Genomic DNA, 27,037 nt, shown 5'->3' with positions numbered 1-27,037 from the left:
AGGTACCACACCTTGAAACCTTGAAAGGTGGGAATGGAAATCCGCAAATCAAAGCCCAAGCTTACACCAAGCATTAACAAATGCAAAGGTCGAATATGATTTCCTAAACTGTCAAACCTGCACGGGGGTCAAGACATTTGTCCTCTGAGGGGAAGGGAAAAGCAGGTTTGAACACAGCTAAAGCTCAAATGAGCGAAAAGAATTAGAAACAGGAAGAAGCAGTCCTGGGGCTGCACGGGGGTCAAGACATTTGTCCTCTGAGGGGAAGGGAAAAGCAGGTTTGAACACAGCTAAAGCTCAAATGAGCAGTCCTGGGAAAGGACGCCTGGGAACTCATTTTCAAATTCCAACAAGGGAGCTCACGACCGGACACAGGGCAGTGCCCGGCGCAGCGAACAGCTTTGCAGAGGACGAGCTGGGGACAAGGAGCGAGCTGTCACCGAAACACACGGGACAGGGGACAGGGGGCACGGGGCACGGACCCCAGAGGAGCCCCAGGGCCGCCCTCACACCGGGGCCGCGGGGCTGTCGCACCGAGCCGCGCCGAGCTCAGCCGGAGCCGCGGCCGCAGCGCGCCCGCCGGAGCCCCCGGCTCGTAGCCGCCGTCGGCGCGCACCTCGCCCTTGAGCAGCAGCGGCTCCTCTCCTGCCGCAGCGGGACCCGAAGGTAGCGCCGCCCGTCCCAGTGCCCCCGGCGGCGGCGCGGGCGGAGGCCTGGCGGCGGGGCAGCCGCTGTCAGGGTCGCGGCGGGACGCGGGGGTCGCGGCCGGGCTGGGACGCGGGGGTGGCGGTGGAATCGCGGGGCTCGGGGCTGCCGGGCGGGAGCGGGGCGCAGCTGAAGTTTTCCCGGAGCGCCCTGGCGGCCGCCGGGAAGGCGGCTCCGGGTGTGGGCTGTGTGTGCCCGTGTCCCCGGCGCTCGTCCCCCCGTCCGGCCCGCGGCGGTGCGGGAGCTGGCGGCGGGCTGTGCAGCGCAGCGCCCGCAGAAAGGAAAGCTGAGCTGGCAGCGGCGGCGGCTGCAGCGGCGGCAGAAATGTGGAGCGGCTCGTAATTGCACAACCGCAGGGAAAACTTGGGCAGGAGCCTCGGCGGGTTTCACTAGAAAGGGCACAGCTCTCGAGCAGTACTGTCTGCAGGCGAAGAACGGTTCGGGTTGCGAGGACCTTGAAGATCATTTCGTGCCTCGAGCAGGGACACCTTTCACTATCCCAGGCTGCTCAGATCCCCATCCAGTGTGGCCTTGAACGCTGCCAGGGATGGGGCATCCACAGCTCCACAGGCAACCTGTGCCAGGGCCTCACCAACCTCACAGGGAAGAAGTTTTTCCTAAATATAATCTAATTCTACTCTCTTTCATTTTGAAGCTATTCCCTTTGCTCTTTTAAATAGTCGCTCTTCATCTTTCCTGAAGGCTGCTTTTAGGTAGTGAAAAGCTGCCATTAGGTCACCCTGAAGCCTTGTCTTTTCCTTGCTGAGCAATCCCAACTCTCTCAGCCTTTCCTTGTAGGAGAGGTGCTCCATCCTCTGATCAGCTTGGTGGCCTTGTCCGGACTGACTGCTCCCTGTGCTGGGGTCCCAGAGCTGACCGCATCTTACTGTGGTACCCCTGGAGGAGCTCTGGAAGGTACTGCAGTGCCAGGCTGCCTGCTGTACTCAGATATATTCCAAAAGTGGATATGGCTGTAGAGAGATAATCTTTTTTGCTGAAATGAACATGGCTAAGGCTTTCAAAAGAGATTGTGTTTGGCAACATTATTTAATAAGCCTGTAGGAGAAAAAAGCCTTCATTGTTTGACTTACAAGTATTCGCTATGGAAAGATAACATCCAGTAGTTTCAACATGAAACCATCACAGTATCAACAGTGAAGTGTCTGTGCACCCATGGTATCAAGTTCAGTGTGGAGTTCTGTGGTTTTTTGTCACTTTCTTTTCTCTCAGTGTAAGACAAGTCCTGTAGCTGACTCAATATTAGTGCACCTCTACTCTGAATTCTGAAGTGACTGTCCCTGTCGACCAAACAAAGCAGCACAGGGAAGATTCATACTGTAGAGACTGGATAGGAGCCACTCAAAGACTTTGAAACCAGGTTTTGTTGTAACATTTGTGCTTAAAACTCACAGAAAGTTTATGGGAGAAGCCCACATTTCTGTGAGCACTTAAGATCCTGTTATGTTTTTTACTGTCATTTACTGCACAATGATCTTGCACAGTCACAGTGCTACGTCCACTGTGGGCCACAGATTACTAGCCTGGTTACATACAGTGCCTCTTGTCATCATCTATTTTCCCTTTTACTTGCTTCCATAATCTCCAGGATGGTAGCAGTATTTTGTTTCAGAATAAAAAAGATAATTGTACTAAAAAAAAACCTATAAGTTTAAACAAATTGTGTTGATGTAGAGCAATATGAATCTCATTAACTTCTAATCAAGACAAACAAAGAAAAGAGGGAAATAAAATTACAAATTTATATTGCCTGTTGGGTCTGCTTAAAACTTACATTAGCAATTGGATGCAAAGGCATGTGATGTAAGTTTTCATACCTTGGCTGTGCAGTACTGGTAGTGCTGCTGACATAAACTTTCTGTTCATATAAGCCAAATTAAAGATTTTCTGTCAAAAACTACCCACCTCCCACCAGACATACCTAACTGAAATTGCAGCCATGAAAGTGGAGAGCAGTAATTACTCTCAGGTAATAAAAAATGTAGAATATATTGACTTAACTGTCAGAGGTGTGGAAATATTGACGCAGTAGTTTCAGAGCCTTGCTGACTAAACAAATGCACTTTACATAAGAAAGATAAAATCATTTATTGTTAAGTTTGAAGCCGCTATCAGGACTTCCTATGACTTGAACTCCTGTGTGGAGGTGTTTGATCTAGTGAGGCATTGTGCTCCCAGCATTGATAGCTCAGCAAGCAGAAAAGATTCCTCTGAAGTTGCTGTCAGATACGTAGCAGACACCAGCCTTTTGCATAGGGGTGTGCTTTTATGTAGATAAAGGCATGACCAGGTGCTAATGCCAAACCAAATGAAATCAGTCAAAAGTCATGTTCCTTTCAATAGTTTTTGCTCTTCCATATGTGTGTGATTTGACAGTTGGAAGAGCAAAAGAAACTGCATTTCATTAGAACTATTTTAATCATATTCAGTTGTAAATATTCTTCATCATAGGTGATTCAAGAGAAGTGTAGACCCTTTTAATGATTGCATTTCTCCTGCTAATCTTTATAAAAGTAGAATGGGATGTTGATGTTTTTGTTTCTAAGCAAGTAGAAATCAATGGAAATTAACAAATTGTGAACATAAATCTCCTTAAGTACCTAAATATTTTTACATCTGGCTCCACATCATTAGATTTAGATTTATTCTGGATAACTATTTTGTATAGTAATGTAACTATGTAATTTGTAATGTAACTATTTTTTCCCCCCTTTTTTTTCAAAGTGGGGGAAAAGGTACCTTGGACTCCTGGGGCATTCAGGGCTTACTTTAGCATCATCAGTTGTTGTTGACTAGAGCGAAATGCATATCGTTAGAATAATTGAAATACTTTTTGATTTGAGTTAGAGTTTAAGCTAATTCATTGTTTGCATGTAGTAGCACACTTGAGGTTGCTTTTGACGTCAGCACTGACAATATTGCCATTTGCATTTATGAAAAATGAATTTATGAGACTCCAAGTGTACTGTTGTATTACATTCTGTGTGGGAACTGAAATTAGAGTGCAGGAAGCTATAGTTGTAGCAGTAATTTTTTTAAAATTTCCTTTTGAAGCTGATAAGATTTTTACAAAGTATGCATTGAATTCAGTACAAGTTTTTGCTTGACTATTGGCTTCATAAATCTTTTTTTGAGGCAATCTTGTTGGAAAGAGTTAATAAAACCAAGCAAGTTGCTTTGAAAAACAAGGCTAATATTTCAACATTCTTCAGTTACTAAGGTAGCTTTGTAGACAGAAGTATTTATTTTTTTGAAGTAAGGAGAGGGAAATTCCTTGGAGGCAGGTAATATTATAAATATATATGTGTGCACACAGGTTTTTAAATTATGAACCATTAGCATTACAACAAGAAGAAAAGTCTTCAGACTTCCCTTAGGACAGAGCTAAGCACGTGTGTGGCATCAGCCATACAATTTGCTTCTGTGCCATCTTTCTTTCTGGACACAGTTGTGTTGTTTCATGATATTATCCTATACTGTGTGTGGTTTGAATATAACATTGCTCTTTCCCACTCGAGCTTTCATAGTTTGTGTTACTATTGGATGACTCATTTAATAAAGCAGCTGAGGTGCATTTTTTAAAAGGAGGTTCTTTCAGTAAATGTTGTACGAGGCACAGTTGAGGCATGCTGTGTTTTCTGGGGAGCTGAAAAAAGCAGCTCTTCCATCAGCCAGCTTTTAGTTGTAAAGACAATTAAGCAGTGCACTCGAGTGCAGTGAAAAGGTAACAAATAGAACTCAAAATAATTTAAGTCAAGTAAACAGGATGAGAAAAAAGGATTCTGCTGCCTTTATGTACTTAAATAATACTGTTTAATAAAGAACTATTTCCATGCAAGATTAAAATGCTTCTTGAAAAAATAAGGAAGGTCTCCTGGTGCAGAGAACTGAGTGGGATGTGCTCTAACAAAAGATTAGGACAGCATGGCCAGTGTGAAACCTGTTGGATATTGGCCAGGAACAAAAAGCAACATCTGAATCATACAGTTAGTGAACAGCATTGACAGAAGAGAAAAGGAAAATACTTGAAGGATAATGAAACATATATATATATATATATATATATATATAATTACATAACAATGATAGCAGGCTTGTAATAGTTAATGGCTTACACATTAACTTCTAAAAGGATCAGATCCCTTGGGAAGGGAAGGGTGCAGGTGTTTTTGTGTTTGGAACATTCACTTGTATGGGGAAAGCTATTGCAGCTTGTAGCCATTTCCCTTTGCATGGCATGCTGCTCATGTGTTCAAGGGGCAAAGCCAGTGTGGGGGACTGGTGACCAAGAGACACTCTCACCACAGCCAGAGGCTTATGGCTTAACAGTGTGAGTGCAAACAGGTTTTTCCACTTGCTTCTCAAAATTGCTGCCACATGTCAGCTGTGCTTATGCCAGATTAACTCGTTGGACAAACAGTGTGAAGAAGATGCATTAAGTATTGGTTCATGGACTTCCATACCCTCCTTAAGGTATGATGGCTTAGGGTGTCTGTGCAGCAAGTGCTCCTGAAAAAGACTGGGGGGAACTAACACTGGTGTTTCCAAACAGAATATGGCAGAAGAATAATCTGTTTCTGCCTAATTTCAAACATTTAATGTAGTTTTTTTAGGGTTCTGTAAGTGGATCAATTTATAGATTTGCAAATTTAAAAAAAAAAAGGAAAAAGCCCATGGAATGAAACATTTCCTGTTTAAACTGTGATACTTGGACAGGTATATTGCTGTTTCAGAGAGGTGAAAACAGATTGAAGATGCTAGGTGACTGGAGCAGACTGATGAGAGAATACTTTACATCTCATTCCAGTACTGAGGGTGGAATATTCTTAGAAAAATAAAAATCAGTCAATATATTTTATCTATTTCCTGGCCCTTTTTTTTTTTTTAATTCAGCATTGCCTGTGAAGATTGTTCATTTCTCCAGTGCAAAGCATAAAAATAGAAAGTCACATTCTGGTCATGACTGTAGAGAACATTACTGTTATCCTGCACATCTGCACTGTGTCTCACACAGGTTTAATTACTTCCATATCAGAGCAGGCATATGTGAAATCTGTGAATGGGTAGGTTTATTGTGTATTATGTGAGTCCAGATTTATGTTTTCATTGCTCATCATGGTGCACATGGGTTTGGCAAGTGCAAATGTGTGACGTGACATTTACAGTGTTGTGCTGTCTTGCATCATAACCATCCACTGAGCTTCTACATGTGCAGACATTGCATCCTGATTTTACTATGTTGTTTTGCCTATCTCAGTTTTAGAAACTTTGGCATTGGGTATTACTTCTTTAAAAATACTTGTGCTTTGCTGGGAAGGTGATAGAGATACCAGTGCCTGCATGATGCTGTTTTCTGGGCAGTGGGTGCTAAATTAATGAAAAGTAATTCTGGGGTTTGTATAGGTGTTTAGCAGCTTGTGTTACTGTTGCTAGAACAAACTTTAGAAGTAGTATTTTGAAGTTACTTCTCAAAGCCTGTAGCTCTTTATAATTTAAATGCTCAATCCTGTTTGACTGATGTTGGTAGGAATTTGTGATTAACAAATAATCAGGATTGCTGACAGGCAGCCTGCAGCTTTTCTTTTCCAGTTGTATTTTTCTGTTCATGCAATTACATTGGTGGCTCTGTTTTCTGCTGTCTCGTTCTTTTAGCTCTCACTCTGTTTTGAAATACTTGGAGAAGCTATTTTTCCTTTTCCCTGAAAGCTTAGGCTATTGGCTTTGCTTATACACTACAGTATTTGTCAGTTCTAGAGCACTACTTTTATGATTAGTTGTCTTTATGTACAAGTGGGAATGTTTGTTTGTCCCTCTTGTAAAGATAAGATTGATGTCTGATACCAGCAGATTACAGTTATGCTACCTTTACATCTAGGTGGGCTACTTGTCTTTGACTAAAATCTCTTAATTTCCAGATGACAATTGTAACATTAACTCTCTCCATCTGTCTTTGAGAAAGCGGTCAGCTGGGCAGATCCATAACAGTTTATATTTCTATTAAAGCTTATAGAAGTAGTAATAGTAACAATAACAATAATAATATGCCACATGGCTGTGCATTACGTACTGCTGATGGCAGTGAGCAAAGTGACACTGCCCCTCTTCTGCAGCACCCCCTGTGATTGCTCACTTGGTGGCTCTAGTGCAGAAAAAGCCACAGTCCTGACATGGATGCACTCTGAATGCCTGAGAAGGGATGGGCATCCAGGATTGGGTTTTCAAAAATCCAGAACTCTTAAAAGCAGCTGGTAGCAGGCTGAGAGTGGAATGAACTCACTTGGTGGAACAAAAAGGGGAACCCCCACTTTTCTTCTCATCCAGCCTTTTCTCACTCTTCCCTACAGTTGCTGAATTTGAGAATTGTGCTGAGTTTTTCTGGCAGGTGATTAATGTTAGATTTTGCAATGGGGCTGGTTTCTCTCTTTTAGTACACGTCAGAGTAGAAGGTGCCCAGTGACTCAGGTGACACTGGCACACTCTAAAGGCTGACTCATGCCTTAGTCACCTGCTTTTCTTAAGGAAATTTTGGTGAGTATAGTCTTGGAGTAGTAGATACCTAAATACAGTAACTCTGTCTTCACTAGGTAATTGTTTTTTATTCTAATAAATGTATTTCTAATTTACTTGTTACATCACAGTTGGGTTCCTCAAAATACTGTGGGGAATGCTGTGTTAGGCATAGTTGTCTGCACAGTCAGCTGTGATGATAGAGATATTGTTTACTTACCCATTTTGGAGACTCCTCTGCTTTTAATTCTTCCCATTATGTGTGAAATTTTTTGGCTTGTTTTATCAAAAAAGCTACAATAAAAACATCCACTGCACAACCTGAAGCAGAACTGCTTGGTGAAGTCTTCTGAGCAGCCTATTACATCAAACAGATATGAAGAACATACTGTGATATCATCCAGTATAACAGCATGTAATTACAAAGCTTAAAAAAACCCCACTGCCCATGAGCACAAATTCCACAGAATGTCAGCAGAGCCAGTGGGACTGAGTTTGATTAGGCCTTTTGATAGATCAACTCTGCTGATACTGCAGAGATCCTTCAGGATGATACAGCTCCAATTGCCCATCCCAGATCTGGAGGTGATGAGTGCTCCCTCGCATGGGGTTTGGCAGACCAGCATGGTTACCTCAGTTGTTTCAGCTCAGCATGGACATTTCATCTATCAGTGCTCCTCAGGAGAAGAAAAAGTCTGAAAAATCTAAGTGTGCCCTTCTTCAACCTAAACTGGCAATCCTTGTCTCCACAATTGGTCACGTTACTAGGAGTTGTAGGTCAGGAGCTTTAAGAGATGTCTTTAAAATGGATCAAAGACCAGGTGTCATTGTTGAAAGTGTTGGCTTTAGCATCTGCCGTAGGCAAAGAACGAGTCAATGCCAGACCTGTGGGAAGCACCTGAGTTTCTGGCTTTCTGTGCTTCCCTGCCATCACCTGATGGGCTTCAGCAATGCTCATTTCCAAGCCTCATAATGATTTTCTAAAACACTGTTTACACACATAACTAGAGCAGTGTATAATAATGTTAAATCATTTTTATTACTATAATTTGTATATATGAAAATATTTTGGTTGGAAAAATACTCATCTGTCAGGTTCCAGAGGCTACACTGTTTTAAAGTGAATACTTCAAACGTACATGACCTTTTAAAAAATGTTTTGCAAAATGCTAAGAGTGTATGTATATATAATTATTATATACTTGATAAGTATTTTGGGGTTTATTAGTTTTGTTTCACATGCGTTTCCTAGACTTGAAATATGCTTAATCCTTTCACTTAGAAATTACTAGACAGCCCATTCATACTCTGCAAGAACTTCAGCAAAATGGGTTTTTGTTTTACTCCTAGTACCAAGAACTACTCTGAGTCTTGACATCTACATCAAGATTAGGAGACTTGAAGACCTAGTATTTGTTAGGTATTATCATCATCTCCTGTGATTAAATCCTGTTGAAATTACAAACCTAGGAACAGCATTTTTAAGACAATATTCTGTAATTAAAAACATCCAACATACTGGAACTTTGGCATTTTTAAAAGCAGTGGTGAATAACTAACCCTTTCACTCATTAGCTTTGTAAGTCCCTGCAAGCCAACAGTTTGTGTAGAGGTGTAGAAATTAACTTATCAGTTCCAGCAAGGCTAGTCAGATTTGTGAATCTGACACTAGTGCTGACATTCAATTTCAAATGCTCAATGTGGCAGCAACAATAGCTCCTGCTATCCCATCTGGTAATGATCAGATATTAATTATTTTTAAAAATGCAAGTAACAGGTATTTGAGCATAGAGCATAATCCATTTAGGCTCCTTTTGCTGAAGATGTGATTAAGAAAAAACAGTTTTAAAGAATTCACATAATTTTTTGTAATTCTTGAGCCTTTGACATACAAAACAATAGATACATAGGTGGATATATTTTGTCTCCAGCTATTTCCTCATCCCCAACAAAAGAAATAATATCTCTAGATGTCTTGAATGCCTTTTTTTTTTTTTTTTTTTTTTGCATATGAGTGCTTTTGTTTTCCTAGCGTTGAATAAGGGGGAATAAAGGGTGTCAACAATGCTTAATATTAAGTGTGTACCATTATCAACATTTATTGCCATAGTAAAGGGCAGCTTAACCCAAGCAGAAGCAATGCATTTCTGTCAAGTACCAGATCATGTAGTCAGGAAAACTGGCACTGACACCATTATTAGTTTGTCCTTCTCTCCCCTCCCCCTAGAAAGAGATTTGTTCTTGGTGGACATAAATACTTTTGACAGAATTCCTCGCATGACTTGCTAAAGCACTTGTACAGAAATTCCTCTTGTAGCAGGTGTACTTTTGATTTATTTGACTGCACGTTTCTTCAATATTATGTCTTTTTCTTTGGCATATCTAAGCTAATTTTATACAGACTTTTTCTGACAACTTTCACCTCCTAGGAAGTGATTTATATTACCAATGTAACACTGGAGTTTGCTCAAACTTCCTATAGAATATCCGTAGATAGTGGAGTGTCACAGTCTGAACTGGCCAGATTATCTCAAGAGCCTGACTTGCTGTCAGATGCTGGATTACTATCATTACGTTTTTTAGCTGGATTCCCTGTACTCACTCTATCTAATTATTCCATCTTACCAGCTTCTGAATGAATTATTTTCAAGTTTAATAGAGGGGAAGGAGACAAAGGTCAAGAACTCAGATTGCTCAGTCCTCATCAAATTATGTGTGAGTTAGCTCCACTTAAGACACTAAAGAAAGGCTGTGCCCTTCTTTGGGATGGGGAATTGGAGCTGTATCATCCTGAAGGACCTCTGCAGTATCAGACACTAAAGAAAGGCATCTTAATAAAGCCCCAGCCTCAGCAACAATGTCAGGTCATGTGAATACCAGTTTTCAGGAATCTCTACCCACCTGAAATACAGATATAACATGGATTGTAAAATATTCTTCCTGCAAATAAATTTTGGAGGGGATCTTGACTCCAAATTAGGCAAAGTATTGCAGTGTTGAAGCATAAAAATCCACTGGCATTACTATACTAAGGTCTGATTCAATGTCCCTAAATGATCTTTAGGAGTTATCCAATAAATTCAGCAAAGGCATGATCGAAGTAGGAATGTCCGTATTAGTTATGTGAGACCTGAACATCCTAAATAGGTGTTACATCTGTTATTGATAATGCCTCAGCAGGTTACAAACCCTCACCATTTACAGCTTAGGTTTGGCACAAAAGTGGAAGCCTAATGCCTCAGCAGGTTACAAACCCTCACCATTTACAGCTTGGTTTGGCACAAAAGCCAAATCTCAGGAAATCTGTTTGCCTAAGAATGGCCTTCAGAAATTAAGGCTGTATTACTTCTTGGAGTTTTTGTGTTCCTTGAGGGCAGGACATTGTGAGGAAAGTGGGATATTACAGGTATCTATATAGGAATGTAAAAAATTTTTCCTCAGTACAGCAGGTTAACATGATTTATGTTAATTTTTGTGACCTGGTCTCATTTCAGATGAAGAGATTATCTGTCCTGCCCCAGCAGTGTCTTCTGCTGATGACATGTCTCCTAATGGCCTTGGAAGCTGTACCTATAGACATAGATAAGACAAAAGTCAAAGCAGAAGGCCATGTAGAAGGAGAGAAGGTAGAAAATCCAGTAAGTATAAAGAAACTGATGTGAGATTGTGTTTATCCTAATTGTTAGTAATCTGGATATAGCAAACTCCTTTAGAAGGAAACTAATATTCCCCAGTGTTGTCAGTGTGTGTGCCATCTACTGTGGGGATGTTCTGTTTAAATTTGCTCTTTATTTTCTTCAGTGAACTGCTAAAGGTGAACTGGCACATGGAAGGAATTCCCAGATTACAAGAGGAAGCACATAACTGTCCCACAGAGACTAACTTTGAGTGATTGGGTGGTGCCTTAGGAATTTCCACTCACTGATCCCAGCTCAGTGTTTCAAATAGAACAGTAACAGATGAACTGCATTCTTTTAAAAAAGCTACACACTACATTAACATGACAGATGCTTGTGTATTACAAGGATTCCTAATCATTTTTCTCTTCTTCCTTGTCAGTTGCTGAAACAATGGATCATAAATTGCTATAGGGCAATGATGCAAATCTGAAAACACAAACATATGTAAGACAGCATAGTGCTATGTTGCTAAGATTAGGGTGTCAGTTTAATAACTGTATTTAAACAAAACAATTGTTTGTGAGTGTAGTCTTTCCTCAATTTCCCTTTTTTTCTTTTTTCTAAAGGATACAGGACTTTATTATGATGAATATCTCAGGCAAGTAATAGATGTCTTGGAAACTGATAAGCATTTCAGGGAGAAACTCCAGACTGCTGACATAGAAGAAATAAAGGTAGGTTTGAAAAAAAGAGTTAAATTGAGGTTAATTAAATCTATAATCATGAGCCATGTATGTTGTATTCTTTCTTCCTGTGGCTGTTGTGCAGTGCCCCTTCAGGAGCTAGAAATGTGGGAAGGGACAAGTAGGAAACAGTCTAAAGTGACAGACTGAAGGAGGAGATCCTGCTTTTTGTGTTTCCTTAAATCCCTCCTGTTGCTGTTGGCAGCTTGAGGTATCTTTTCCTTCTGTGCTGTATCTGGTCAGCCTTGGAGATTCCTCTCCATTTCCAGGTTCTTGCAATACACATCGGGGCTGCTGCTGCCTCCTACCTTCCCTCAAGCCTAACAGCCCTCCTTGAGAGACACTTTGTGGGCTTCTCATAGTTCTTTACCTTCCCTCAAGCCTAACAGCCCTCCTTGAGAGGATGAGGCACTTTGTGGGCTTCTCATAGTTCTTCTGAACTCAGTTGAGAGTATTTGATCAAGAAATTTGTCACAAATGCTATTAGGCATTGCTCCCTCAAGGTTGTGGTCTTGCTCTTTGGAGGAGCAAGATGCTTAGAAATTCTCTTTTCTGAAAGCTTTTAGGATTCCTCTCTGTTTCCATAACCATAGGCATAAAAATTTTGAATCTGCTCTTTGAAAAAATGTTTAGATTCTTAGAGTGTGGGCTACAGTATTGCCAGAGACTGCCATTAGCCTGCTGTCTTGTAGTTTATGTCTAATGGGAATCCTAAAGGCTTCTTTCTTCCAGTGTTTATGCATGACTTTTTTGTTTTTTGACAGAGTGGAAAGCTAAGCAGAGAGCTTGATTTAGTAAGCCACCATGTGAGAACACGGCTGGATGAACTAAAAAGGCAAGAGGTAGCAAGATTAAGAATGTTAATTAAAGCTAAAATGGATTCTGTTCAAGGTAAGAGTAGAGAATTTATTTAGGTGAGTTAACAGATGGAATTATGTTAGAGAAATGTCAAAGTCCAGCAGTTGTGCATTGTTTGTTGTCACCAGTAATGACTAAACAGAGTGAGTGTCCTTTCTGAGCTGGCCTGGAGCCATTAAAGACCTGTCTTTATAGGAAACTGGGGAGAAGAGAAAAGACGTCTCTGTTTTATAAATAACTGAACTTGTTTGTCACTGGGTTTTTCAGATACTTCTACCTCTTGTTTTTAACGTCTTATTTTTGTAATGCATCAGTTCATAGATTACTCACAGAGAATCAGTAACAGTAGGACTGTGTTTAAGATAAAAACCATGACACAGTATTTCATATCCTTAGGGGGTAGAAAATGAATTTTTTTGTCAGTATTTTATTGTTGCAAAGATGTTTGCAAGTTTTCAAGGGGGATCCCAAGAAATTGAATACATAATGCATCAAATAAAATACTCCCAGAATAAGGGTCTGTCTTGCAGGCTAAGCTAATTTAGATGTGGCAAAAAAGTGTTTATGGGGGTGTTGTTCCTGTTGCAGATAAGCAGTCCACTGACATCATGGTGACATTCACAGCTAGGTGACAGCAGCTAATGATACCTGGGTGTGTACATAGTTGTTTTAGGTATTGTGAAGTTTAATGGACTGATTACTTCCACCCTTCTCTGCTTTCATAAATCAATAGTAACTAACAGAGTGTGCTTTAGAAAAAGATTCCCCCCAACACCTCAGATCTTACAGTGTAAATGTGAGATCTTACATTTGGGAACAGATTATTGCAGTTCAGAATATTCAGATGAGTACTAAGATGTAAAAATACTTGGCAAAGTTTATAGTCAGCTTTGCCCATGACTGCTTCACATCATATACAAGTATGGCCAGATTAACTATAAAATACAGCTGCATCTACACACCTAGACAGCATCTTGGAATATGCACAAAGAGCATTAAAATAGCAGCAGGCAGAGTGGTTTGATTTCCTTATATTTGCTCTTGTAATCCTTTCCCTATAACACCATTTAGTATCTTAGTCATCTGTCTGATCTACAAAAAAGGAAAAAAAGGCACACAAACCCCTGCTCTTTTCTTTCCTCTTAGCTGGATCAGGTTTAAAAAACTCCAGACAACTAGATCTGAGGTTCTGTTCAGCATATATTCAATCCTCATCCAGTTGTGTTTTTAAACATTTTCACCAAGATCCTACTTGACTGATCAGTAGGCCAGAAGAATGTTAGGAGTTGAATCTCAGATCATACAGTAATCTGGCAAGTAAATAGTGTCAAATAGAATTAATCTTTTCCCCTAAATGTAAGAAATGGAGAAAAATGGTTTTGGGGCTGTTTTTTTTTAGTGTTTGTTGGTTTTTTTTAAGTCTGTTAATACACTTCTGAAAATGTTTCAAACACAGACAAAGGCACATATATTTAAACAGAAAATATGATCTCACCAGGGGGGAATGATGCCTGAAATCTGCCCTGGCCAGTGTTTGCTGTTTTGTGTTAATACAAACACAGCTTTGACTGTAAAGCAGATAGTTTGTGAAAGATCAGTATATTCAAAAATGTATTTTCTATTTTTTCAAACAAATAAAATATTCTTTGCTAAGTCATCTAGTAAAAGGTTGTCACAACTGCTGTACTTAACATAAGCATAAGAGAGTAGCATTAGTGTTCAGAGACCATGGTAACAGCTAGAGAAGCTGTGGTAGAAATGTGTTTAGTTTTAGTGCATTGTGTGTTGATGCTGGTGGGTATCACTCCTGTCACAAGGAAGAGAAAATGTTTCCAACTTTTAGACACAAGACCTTACTCTCCACTGTCTTGAACTTCTCTTTTTTCTACAAATGAAGTTTAACTATCTGCTTATTTGATTGGATACAATTTTACACCATATCATACATAAATCTTTGGCCAGATGTGTCATTTGCAAAACATCCAGGACAGTCCCCATTCAGGAAAAATATGCAGGTTGTTAGCACAATGTCAACTATCCAATTTATATAATAGAGAATATTTTTTTTTTTATTTTGTAAAGCTCAAATTGATCATACTTTCTCTTGCTGAAACAGACCTGTAATTTGTGCATGTAAAATGACTGGGTGCAATGCAGCACTGACCCATCAGAAGGAATGTAGTGTAAACTGCTATAAAGTTTGTCAACCTGCTCTAGGAAAAGCAGCTTTAGAAATGTAGTTTCCTCCAGCAATGAAAAAATTACTCAGTCCTCAGGGAACCTCAGGTATTACACGGCATAAGCTCCCATATGAAAGACTTTGTGATTTTTCTGGATTTCAAATTTATTTTAATGTTTTACATGTATACCTTGTTCTTGCAGACACTGGTATAGACCATCAGGCTCTCCTTAAGCAGTTTGAGCACCTGAACCATCAGAATCCTGACACCTTTGAACCTAAAGACTTGGATATGCTGATCAAAGCAGTGAGTGCCAGATTTGAACTGCTGTGGGAGTTCGGGTTTTAATTTTTATGCTTTTTACCTCTGTAAAGGGAAGTCCTTTCCTATATAGCACATTTTATAAATGACATGCAGTTTTCATTTTCAGAAAAAAGTCAGTTGCCTCCATGCACACTTGAAAACTGTTGCCCAGTGTTTATGATGCAAAAGACTCCATAAATTTTGGGATGTCACCTTAACAAGACTTAACATTCACATGCCAGTACAAGCAACTTTGGGAATAAACCACACCTTTCTGAGAGCCTTTAAATTAAATACAGGTGAGATAGGGGTGCCTTTTTCCCAAGTGTTTTTTCTGATTTCTGTTTCTAAATGATATAGGACTCTCACAGAATGATGTAAATAATCATCCCTAGCCCAGCCATATGAATTTTGGGATCTCCTATATATACATCAAGATGCAAAACCACAGCAGAATAGAATTTGAGATAGCAATATTAGAAGTTGCTTATACTGGGCATGGCATTCAGTGTCTGTTCAGCAGATTCAGTATCAGTCACAGGTGTGTGGGGATTGTTCAGGGGATGCAGTTAAGCTAAGCAGGACGTGGCTTTTTTTCAACTGCTACAGAAAAATAAACTTCCCAGGGGGAAAAGTGTCTTAAATATAATTTAGAGAGCACTGCATGTCTGACATGAGAATTTGAGCAATTTTTAATACTTTCAAAACAAATTGAAAGATAAAATCTTCCAAGGGTAAAAAAATGACACAGAAATTATCTCCATTTTCTGTAGAATTATTTTTATAGAGATATTTTAATTTTTCTAAACATTTCTGAACATCTCTTCTGGGAAAATTCTGGTTGGCTTGGAGAAGCATACCCTTAACAGGACAGTTCTTTTTTTATTACATATTTTATTGTTTTGTCTTCTCATTTCTCAACCAAGATACTGACAGGGTGTAATGGATACTTAAGGGGGTCTTAGCTTTGGAATTATTTTTAAAACATACAGTGAATCTGAAAAGTAAAATGCAAATAGTGGAGAGACAGTATCAGATGTAAACATGTTACTTTGAAAAGCACTACCAAAACATCCTTTAATGCTTTGGCCTGTATGAAAATGACACACCTTTAAACTCTATACAAGAACTTGTCAGAAATTCTCCTCTCATACCCTTTCTCTCAGTTTAATTGTTGGGGCTTTTTAATTTAATCTGTGTTAAGCTGCTGCAAACTAAATCAAATTATTAATGAAGGCACTTTTGTCATTAAACTGTAGGATAAGCTACAAATGTTCTTATTCTGAAATGATCAAGGAGTTAATGGTACTCTTAGTGTAGGACTTGATTAACTTGAGATCATTTATTACTCACTGATGAGAAAGGACACCTTGAAGCCTTCTTACAGCACCATGTAATTGCAAAAATTGTCCAACAGATGAACCATTACAAATTAACTTCTGTGAAAATGACCAAGGGAGGAGGGACATTTCTGCATCACTGTCACGTGAAAGGAGCCCCCAGCCAGTCTGCCGTGAATGGCAACATGGCCAGCCTTGCCCATGGATCTGAACAATACTGTGGTTTTAATGTCAGATTATGTTACATAATCATCTGTCTGCATATATCCCTATTTTTAGGCTACAAGTGACCTGGAAAACTATGATAAGACTCGCCATGAGGAGTTTAAGAAATACGAGATGATGAAAGAACACGAGAGGAGAGAGTATTTAAAAACACTGGATGAAGAAAAGAGGAAGAGAGAAGAATCCAAATTTGAGGAGATGAAGAAAAAACATGGAGATCACCCTAAAGTTCACCATCCTGTAAGGCCACAGCCTGTTTTACTAGACTGTGTGTGAGCTTTCCTTTCCAGAGTGAAAAAGCTAATACACAGAAGGGTGTATTTTGTTTGTTCTCATCATTTTCCTCCTCTTACTGACATGGGCACAGTGCTGAGAGCATGACAAACCCCACTGTATACACTCCCATTCTTTCTGTACAGATGTGCTATTTGCTGCCAGAATTGTTACATAGACACTGAAATTCATAAGGAAGAAGCCAGAACAGTATTCAAAACTGTAGGGATGCCTGTGTGGTATGCCTGGCCTGCAAGGAGCTGCATCACAGTACCATTTGCTCTAGGAAAGGCAAAATAATTCAGCTCCCTTCAGCTGTTGTTTCTGGATGGGGCTGTGTGGCCATGACTGATTATTATTACAGGTGCTCCTTTCCACAGAATGTGCATTTCCTTTACACTCCCTCTTTCCCTGGGCCTTTCTGTCTAATGAAAGTATTAGACTTGACCAAAAGGGAAGGAAAGAAAATGCCACTGATTCCATTTGCCACATGACTAGTCAGCAAATAAAGCAAGCCTTTCAGAGAAACCATAATGCAAAGGTAATGCAGGGAAATTACACTAAATTGTCTTTTGAATAGTTTTTCTTTGTAACCAATCTATAGGGAAGCAAAGATCAACTGAAAGAGGTGTGGGAAGAAGCAGATGGACTAGATCCTAATGAATTTGATCCCAAAACATTTTTCAAGTTGCACGGTAAGAGGTTTAGTTTTAATCTAATGAACAATTGAAGTGACTTTGTTACATTCTGCTGAGGAAAAGTTTGTCATAGGATGAAGTCTTACACCTCAAGCAACTTGGATGAATCTGAATAGTACAGAGGAGAAAATATTTGTTACTATTTGTAAATTTTGTGCAATGTTTTAAATGGAGTTTGAAAACATTCAGAGATTTGTTGAACTACTCCTAAAATAATACAGGCAAAACCCAGTAGTGATTCCCTAGGGAAGTGTGGGTACTTAGAGGGCTGTCCATATCTATAACTTTGCTTGCACAGTAGGTACTGGGAATAAATCCTCAGAGATTTGTGTAGGGGCAAAACTTGCTTTCTCATCATCTCTGCAGTTAACTACCAGATGCTCCTAATCTTTGGAGTGCTCATAGAAGGGCCAAGGCTATTCAGAAATTGCAATATTCCCTTGATAAAACAAAAACCCTCTAATCCTGCCTCTAGATTTCTGAGGAATGGGCAGCTAGAAGCAGCAAGCAGTAGCAGAGATAAGGATGCATCTCAATGAACACCTTGCTTTACATCTGATGATGTCACCAAGGACATTTATGTTCTGATATTGTTAAATGCTTCCTCATGAAGTGCCCCTGAGTAGATCCTGCCTGGCACTAGGCTGCAAAGCGTTGAACAGAACACAGAATGTGACGAATCTCAAAGATGATGATTTAGATAAAGAAAAGTGTTCTAGTTTGGGTCTAAATGTTTATCTCAGTTTATAACTTATAGTAAGCATGTATTATTACAGAATGATAGAATGGTTTGGGTCCTTAATCATCATCCTAACAGGACCTTAATGATCACCTAGTTATAGTTCCTAAATCTTATCTCTTTCTAGAAGGAGATTTTGAAAGATAGCTTTCTGAAATTTTTTGGTAGCTTCTTTGTGCAAAACCTACCAAAACAGAAATAGTTGAAATCCCCTGTTACCTTAGAGCTTAGTATATAGAAAACTTTGAAGCAATGACACAAAAATACTGGGTAATAATTTGAAGTGGATATTTTCTTTTAATTTCAGAGGTAGTGTAACAGTATTCAGAGCACAATGTAGGATAAAAGATGGATCATTAATTATCAAGTATTCTCTCTACATTTGTCATGAAAATTCATTTTACATGTATCTCAAATACTGCATGTTTATATAGATGTTCATGTAGTTCTTTAAGTTTTTAAGGAGTCATATTGTCAGTTAAAGTTTCTCTGCGGAATCTTGGTGCTTGCTCCTGAGACTAATTACAAATTTAGTGGTTAACTGGGGACAACTTGTTCTCAGCAATATTTTTTGGCAGTTGCAGTCTGCGCAATCCTGCGGTGACCTATTTCAGTTTGCTAATCTAAGAAGTAGAGAGATTGCTCCAGACTTGTCCAAACCAACCAAAAGTGACTCTCCAGCCAATGCCTGCTAAAAACCTAAGCAGCAGAAACAACCTTTGTAACCAGCTTCTTGTTAAATGTGTACACTGATCCTTACTTAACTCTTGGAGATCTATTACATGTATGACTTTCTATTTGTATTTTTGAAACTTCTTTTTGTAGATGTCAATAATGATGGTTTCCTGGATGAGCAAGAATTAGAAGCTCTATTTACTAAAGAGGTAAAAAAATTACTCAGAATCTTATCTTCTATCAGTAAATGGTTACAGGGACGTCTGTTTTTCCCAAGTATATCTAGGGGCTTTGGACTACAAAATAGAATATTCATGCCAAGTTTCATGCATCCTTAATATTTCTACAAAAGTGCAAAAAGCAGGCAAAATAAAGTAGTTGAAGAATAGGAGTCAGACATCAGAAATCTAGTGCTCATGTATTTTTCTGCCCCAGGCTTGCTGGAGATTCTATAACTAATCTGCAGGATAGGTATTACCTGTGTAAATTGCAGTGCAGAGAATTGCTCTCCCTAGATGCAGCCTGATAAAGGTTCTGAAGCTGGGCACCTGTGCTCAATCAGTGTTCATCAACAAGCCTGATGAGAAAAAGGGTCACACTTGTGTGCCTTGGCTCAGGGACAGCACTGTGGAAGTGGCTATGGAAGTTTAATCTATTTTATGTCTGGCTAGTTTGAAGCACATGTACATCTGATAAAGTAGACAGGCTCTTACTTTTGTTGTCTGAAAATTTAACTCTGGTACAATAATTTGCCACAATCTCCTTCACTACAATGAAGATACAGTGCAGTCCCTTTTGACAGGTGTCTCACTGTTTTATAGTTTTGTAGTATAAAAACTAATAGTCTGAGACCTTAAAATTACCTGTGGCTGGGCAAGTCAAGTCAGAGAAATGCCTGAGAAAGCCAAGTAGAAGCACATAAGCATGAACTCTCCAGAAAGACATTGTGCAAGGAGAGAAGTGAGCCATTAAATTTGGCACTGAATTTGTCTTGTGATACCCTGAATGCTTACAGGGTCAGCTGCATGCCCTGGTGAAAAAGCCACTCTCTCCCATTCCAGAAACCACTTGGAACCTCTGCCTGCTTTGAATGAAATGTAGGATCAGACTTTGCACACTGAGGTCAACTTGACTGTGACATCCACAGCACTGAATTGTAACAGACCACATGACTTAACTGAAAACTTCATTCTTAGGAAAGAAAGGCTCACTTGTTGCTTAAATACTGTGCTGAAAGAGGAAAATTGCACACACAGAGAACATCTCACACCACTTTTCCAGATATGCTCTGCCATTTGAATGAGCAGCCTTTTCTTCAAACTAACATGTACTAATTTTAAATTTCAGTTAGAAAAAGTTTATGATCCCAAGAATGAAGAGGATGACATGGTTGAAATGGAAGAAGAAAGGCTGAGAATGAGAGAACATGTAATGAATGAGGTGGGGGCTGATTCCCTTCTGTGTTCAAAAAATACAGTTCTACCATGAAGTGTTGTCCAAGTGCAGCAGAAAGGGATGGCCTGTCACACTGGGAGCTGCTTGTGCTGGGATTTTGCCAAGTTACAGTTCTCAAACCCTGTCCCTGTATTCTGATGTAATGCCTGCTGACTAGTTTTCATTTAAGGAGTTCCAGAGAAAGAACAAGGTTTTACAGCCTTGGTTGTTTGCAGATACTGAGATTCAACAGCAATTCCTTGTGAGTTTTATGCCAAAAAAGTAAGACTCTAAATATGCTTTGGCACTTGGCAGATGGGTAAGATTCAGGTGTGAGAAGAGGGAGTAGAGCAATGTCTTATTTCATATAGCTCAGCCTTGTCCCTTTAAAAGGGGGCTCAGAGCTCAAGCCATCACCTGTGACAGTGAAAACCTTCGCTGGGTCTGATGGGTTTTCAGCTCAGGAAACACAGGAGTGGAACCGGGGGTGTTTTGAACCACTGTGTTTTCCACCCATAATATTTCTGTATTCAACTGTATTTCTTAAACTTGAGGAACAGAGCAAGCCTGGTCATCTATTAGTCATAAAGGGAAGCATTTCCTCCCTTCCCCTTAAAGGATTCCATCACAATTCAGTTGGGTGGGATTGTTGTTTTTCAAAACCTCCCCCTCCAGCGGTGGAGATGATTTTGTAACTGTGAGTCAGAATAGTTACCAGAAAGCTACAAAACATCTTCACAAAAAAAAAAAAAAATAAAATTCATACATTCCACTATTAGTGTTTGGACTGTGAGCACAAGTGTTTCCAATAAAGCCAGTGAATTTTGAAGTAAAATGTCAGGATTTACTTTGTAGTTCTATTTTTGTTAAGATAATTAAGCTTGTGAAAGGAGTTTTCAGAAAACGTTGTGGGCACTCCCTTGAAAATGGGACATACAAAAAATTGAAAATCGTTATATTTGATTGATGAAATTAAAACATTAGCTCCTCCAAAACCTGTCCTTCATCTTGAGCTTAATTTTTTGCCTCAAATAGGTTGACATCAACAAGGACCGGCTAGTGACTTTGGAAGAGTTCCTGCGAGCTACAGAGAAAAAGGAATTTTTGGAGCCAGATAGCTGGGAGGTAATGAAAATGTGTTCCAAGTACAACATGCAGCACCATTACCAGCACTTGGAGCAGGAAACCAAACGGCATGTCTGTGACCTTTGGTTTTTTTCAGCTCTGCTTTGGTATGCGTGTCGTTAAACCCCTCAGCTGAAGGTAGCATTCAGCTGCCTAAATGTAATGCAGATGTGAATTCCACAAACGGAAAAGGTCTGGCGCCACCCCGGGGATTCGGGAAGAGCTTTTCACACGTGCTTTTCAAATGGAAATGGACATTTTGTTTATGAATCACTTCAAAGGGATGATAAGAGTTTAGCTGGAAGAAAGAGGATATTTTTTCTCCTACATCTAAATCCCTAGTAGAGCTTTGTTGAGAAAATAGCTGAGAAATGGCTATTTTGCTGCTTTCATTGAATGTACAAAGTGTCATGTCTCACTATTTTGTTCTTAGGGTTTTTAGTGAACCGTGCAAGAATTTCAGTAAGGAAATAATAAAAAAATACCCGTGCTTTCCTGGCAAAGTATTAATGCTTGTATGTATTTTCTTGCAGACACTAGATCAACAGCAGCTCTTCACCGAGGACGAGCTGAAGGAATTCGAAAATCACATTTCCCAGCAGGAAGATGAACTTAGAAAGAAGGCAGAAGAACTTCAGAAACAGAAGGAAGAGCTACAGAGGCAGCACGATCAGCTTCAGGCTCAGAAACAAGAGCTTCAGCAGGTATAGTGTGAGGACAGCATATATCTGTTTTCATCTCTTCTCTGTCCTTGTACGTGTAATGGCTCTCCACAGTTCCCAGCTCTGGAGATTGACCTTGGTTTCTCATATGAGTCCCAGCTGAATTCTAAACTAATGGTTCCACAGCAAAACATAGTCTGGTGTTCTGAATTAAAGCAACTCAGCACTATTAGTTAGTGAACCCGCTAAGAAGGACCTTACATAACTGCAAAATTTGGTTTAGATGTATTAATTTATGTCACATCAGAGAAAGCTGGCAAATTCAAGTTTTTCAACTGCTGTATTTTATTTTTCACCAGGTTGTAAAACAGATGGAACAAAAGAAACTACAGCAAGGAAGTCCTCCTGCAGGACCAGGTGGAGAACTGAAAATCCAGCCCCGTATGTGTCTTTCTGTATAGATGCACAAACTTGAAAATCAGATTTGCAATGTAAAAGTCATTACCTCCATATTTGCTATTTGAATTATTAACTTAATACAGCTTTAATGACCTCTGGAGAGAGGTTCACTAACCTGTTTTTGAGAGGGAAATAAGTACTAAGTACTCCTGAAATCTCACTGCTTTTAAGTCCATAATAACAAACAAGAGTCCTAGCACAAAGGATCCAGTTGGCAGAAAGGAGGATTGTGTTGTATTAGTCTGAAATACTGAGATCTAGAGCATGCAGGGAAGAACATACAAAAGACAAGGTCCTGTGATCTATGGCTGCATTGCAGTCTGAGGCTGCAGAACAAATCAAAGCATTTAAAATCCTCAGTGGCCAATTTACCAGCAACTGGATGTAGCAGGACACAAGAAGTTAGCCTTGGGCACTATGAATGACCAATTGCTTCAACACCCTCAGGAGAAGGCAATGGCCTAATAAATCACTGCATTTCATCACTGGTGGCAGCACAAGTCAGGTGTATATTAGCACTTCTTATCCATAGCACATTGCCCAGGTTTCCTTTGTGGTTTTTTTTTTTTTTCCTTTGAGCTCTGCTGCCCCATGCATCCCAAATCAGCCTTTTCTTGTCTCTAGAAAGGCTGAAACTATGCTGGCTTTATTAGCTCCCATGTTCATGTGCTGACATCATCAGTGAAGCTCCAGAACTTCTTGACATTGATCTCAAATACAAGCTTCAGGTCTATCTAGGCAGCCTTTTGAGTACTAGGAGCTCTTAACTGCTCCTGCAGGGCCAGCAGTGGGATTTCAGACCTCAGGAGCTGTGTTCAGTGACTGCAGCTTACCTCGTTGGGTACCCTGAAACTCTGCCCACTCACTTCTGTGAAGGGAAGTGATGAGATTTCAGAACCTATTTAATTCTGCCTTTTATTTGCTTTGAAACTCCCTGTAGGTAACTTCATTTTATGATCCTTCATTCCAAGAGCCTAAATTCCCCTCACCTTCTGTAAAACCAGTGTGTGTGATTGCAGATGATACATCTTTCAATACTGGCAATATTGTAGCAGATACTGTTCTTAACACATGCATTTTTTAATGTAAAATCGTTCTGTAAAGTCATTTAATTAGGTGTCATGAGAATTCTTTATATTAGCCAGAACTGGTCACTACTCATTCACTGAATCAAGCATGTCCAAGTAGACACTACTTTAAATCTGTAGGCCACTGGATCTACTAAGAGTAATTTGAGGGGAAAAAAAAATCCAGAAAGGGAGCTGCATGTTCTGAAATCTTCATCAAAGTATGAACATTAGTATTACTCAAACACAGGCAAAAGAGATAACATGGTGAGAACCAATGCAGTGAGGAGTAACATACAGGAGCAAGCTGTTATTTCTTTTTCAAGCTTCCCGTATTGGAATTAAAGGTCTCATAAAAACATGATTTATTTCAGAAAGAACAATGTGTTATGTGAGAATATTTCACAGAAAGTAGAAACAACTTGTAATCTAAGAGGTGACACTGACTAATAGTGCAGACTGTTGGGTCTCGATCCCAAGTCATTGTTAGGCACACAGAAAACTCTTGATTCCACTTGTAAACCAGAAAATAGGAGGTTTTGTTTGAGTGTCTCTATGCTAGAAACTTTCATTTAGAGAATTTTCACATTTGGGGCCAGTTTACTGAGATGTTACCAAGGGTTCTCCTCTTGTTTTCCAGCTGCTGAACACAAAGCTGCAGATGCACCACAGCACCCAGCAGGAGGAGATCAGCCTTTACCACCAGGACACATCCAGGAACCAGCTGTCAGAACTGATCCAGTTCACCCTTAACCACTCGTGCCTCAACTTTATAGCATCTTTATTATTTGGGGAGGGAGGGGTGGGGGGACAGGAAATCAGAGTGAAACATGAACTTTCTCCCTCAGACTGTAAAATCACTGGGAATGTTAGAGATGAAGTATCAGTCAGATTTGATTTTTAAGTTAAATTAATTTTCTCTCAAATGCATTGGTAGGAAACACAAGGGGGTCATGTAGAGGCTATAATGGAGAAGGGAATTAAGGAAACCATTAATGCTAAAGGTTTTTATGGCCGGGGGACTGAGCTGTTGAATTCTCCCCTCACAAAGAAGGGGGAGATGTCTGCCATTCTGTGTTTAGGCATGAATCAGGATCTTCTCAGAGAGGAAACAGGGAGCAGGCCTGGATGTTAAGTTAGGTCTACTTTGATGTAGAAACTCTTTCCAGAAATGCTGAAAAGCAAAAGATGGGGAAACAAAGACCATAGATAAAGGCCTATTTCCAGCACTACTAAACCCTTTCTTCTTTGAGACCAAATAAAAGTGAAATTTCTTAATCACAGAAAATTTGCACTTTCTAAAATTTAAACACAGCAAAGAATTATGTGGAACAGTGAATATTTTTCATGTTTACAGAAACCTAAGAATTTCACTGAAAGCCTTCAAAAGGAATACTGTGCTTGTGTACTGATCTGAACCGTCCTCCTTGTTGAGATGAATTCTGTGTAGCAGTTGAAAGCTCAACTGGCCCTTGGGACAGCACTTTTGTCCCCATTTCTTTCATCAGATGCCAGCTGATCTCAAAATTTTGCATGTTATTAAGTAAGCTTTTTATGTTGATGGAAATATTGTGCAAAACAGAACAAGACTCACTGTCTTTTTCTGTGCAATTGTCCTACCTCCTACAATAAAACCAGATTTTTCAAAGTGCACCATGTGCTTCAGAGAGCTCTTCTCAGACATGAATCTGGGATTTGTTAAGGGTCTCACTGTTGACTCTTATGAGTCTTTCAGCAGTTGGTCTAAGGTTAAGAAGTGTCCTAAGCCAGGGGTGCTACTTGACTGTATTATTTTGGTATTGAAGCAGGATAGGTCCCTCGTATTGCAAGCCAAGATTTTATAAGAGTAAGTTGATTTTCATGTCAGTTTTACTATAATGCTGAAAAGTTGTGCCAGTGTCCCTGCTTCTCATTCATTTCAAACTGAAACTATCCTAAAGTGTAAACCCTGTGTGGATTTCGTTGTTTGCTTGGCTTTTTGTCGTTGTTTTTTTGTTTGTTTTGTTTTTTAAACACGGATTGTTCTGATTGTATAATGCTGGCTTTGAACGGATACACACACCTCTGCCTGCATCCTTTACATTTCCTTCCTGTTCTGTGGCTAACTGCTGACAGTGGCATTAAAAGAGATATTCTGGGGCTTGAGCAAAGAAACAGAAGCACGTCTCTGTTAAAGAAAGATGTTCCTTTCAGAATAAGACTTGACTATTTTAGGCAAACTCAAAACAGAGGGCAATTGCTAACATTTTGTATTGACATTTGGGAAATTTCTCACTTTGAAGAACTTTGGTTGATGGAAGCCAGGCACATTCCTTCCATGCTCTAGGCTTCTTTCATCTGACCTGGGTATATTCCTGTTCTCCACACAATGCAGCAGAACTCAGTGCTGGAACAGATCAGGCTTCCTTATCTATTTTATCCTGTTGTCATGTTGCATTTCGTTCATTTATACCACTCAATTTGACTTATTTCTCATTTTCTTTTTATTCCTTATGCAAGTAGATGACGTTTTTAGTTTCCAAAACCAATGTCTCCACTGTTTGTCATTTCTATGCCAGTTTGATTTTGTCTTTGTCTGGAGACTAAAATATCTTTCAACAGCCTCAGCTGTCTGCAGAGAGGCCCAGACACAGTTACAGCTCCATGAACTTTCTCTGGGCACAGCCCTGGCTTTGGGGTTGAAGCCTGATAATGGGTAACAGGGTGAGGAGGGAAACAAAGAGGGAATTATTCAAATGTCATGGTAAAGGCAAGGGGAAATCTTACTGTTTTCCCCATCCCACATGAAGCTTTACAGAGGACAAGTGATACAGCCACAGATGTTAGTAGAGATTCAAGGACTGAAACCTTTGGTGTGAAGGCATTTCTACCATACAAACCATTCCTTCAGGCTACTTCTGCCTTCTAAGATGCCATTAAATGTCACAATGACTTGGTAATGTAATGCTCAAGCTTAAGTTTCAGTGCAGCCTCTTACATCTGATTGTGAGGTCCTGACTCTGCTGTTGGCAATTGTCCCCCTTATCCCATTTACTTGCAAACATCCAGAGCTTTGTAAAGAATTGTTGTAACTTGGGAAGTGGGAAGTTATAACCACAGAGAAATAAGGGACTGGAATATCATGGGCACAAGTGCTTACGCCTGTATTCTGCTTTTCATTTGGGAGGTGATTACAACAAAACTGTATCTAACTTTGTACAGATACCAGTTCCACCACAAAGATGCAGAGATTCAGTTTTGTACTTGGCTGGGATTTCAGTAGGAGGATGAAGGGGTAAAATTTGGTTAATGTTGTACAAATTCATATCTCTGGTGCAATATATGTAAAAAAAAAAAAAAAAAGCCCCACTCTGTACTTTGTATAGATTAGTTTTTAACTGGATTAAACTGAAACTCAGCACAGTGA

General features: G+C 39.7%; 1 protein-coding gene across 4 annotated transcripts; it reads left to right on the top strand.

The window, feature by feature from the left end:
• Positions 1-518: 518 nt before the first annotated feature.
• Positions 519-27,037, top strand: NUCB2 (nucleobindin 2). 4 transcript variants are annotated; one of them, XM_041415066.1, is made up of 14 exons: positions 519-666; positions 1,504-1,620; positions 10,725-10,868; positions 11,477-11,584; positions 12,358-12,484; positions 14,834-14,937; positions 16,554-16,739; positions 17,377-17,467; positions 19,035-19,093; positions 20,232-20,324; positions 21,354-21,443; positions 21,977-22,147; positions 22,465-22,546; positions 24,272-27,037. In XM_041415066.1, the coding sequence occupies exons 3-14, from the start codon at positions 10,725-10,727 to the stop codon at positions 24,382-24,384; spliced, it is 1,368 nt and encodes a 455-aa protein (XP_041271000.1). In that variant the 5' UTR covers positions 519-666; positions 1,504-1,620; the 3' UTR covers positions 24,385-27,037. The 4 variants fall into 4 exon arrangements, with proteins under 4 accessions (XP_041271000.1, XP_041270999.1, XP_041270998.1 ...); XM_041415065.1 differs by having other exon boundaries at positions 1,491-1,620; XM_041415064.1 differs by lacking the exon at positions 1,504-1,620.

Source organism: Onychostruthus taczanowskii, unplaced genomic scaffold (assembly GCF_017590055.1).
Source record: "Onychostruthus taczanowskii isolate IOZ18803 unplaced genomic scaffold, ASM1759005v1 scaffold49, whole genome shotgun sequence".
In the NCBI taxonomy this organism is placed as follows: domain Eukaryota; kingdom Metazoa; phylum Chordata; class Aves; order Passeriformes; family Passeridae; genus Onychostruthus; species Onychostruthus taczanowskii.
The sequence above is the reverse complement of the archived record's forward strand: the minus strand, read 5'-3'. Positions and strand labels throughout refer to the sequence as shown.

Bases quoted from the DNA above. Each gene is read 5' to 3' on its own strand.
- NUCB2 (XM_041415063.1), top strand. From the start codon at position 10,686: ATGATTTATGTTAATTTTTGTGACCTGGTCTCATTTCAGATGAAGAGA. The intron at 10,869-11,476 runs GTAAGTATAAAG...TTTTTTCTAAAG, and splicing joins GAGAGAAGGTAGAAAATCCA to GATACAGGACTTTATTATGA. The intron at 22,547-24,271 runs GTATGTGTCTTT...CTTGTTTTCCAG, and splicing joins AGAACTGAAAATCCAGCCCC to CTGCTGAACACAAAGCTGCA.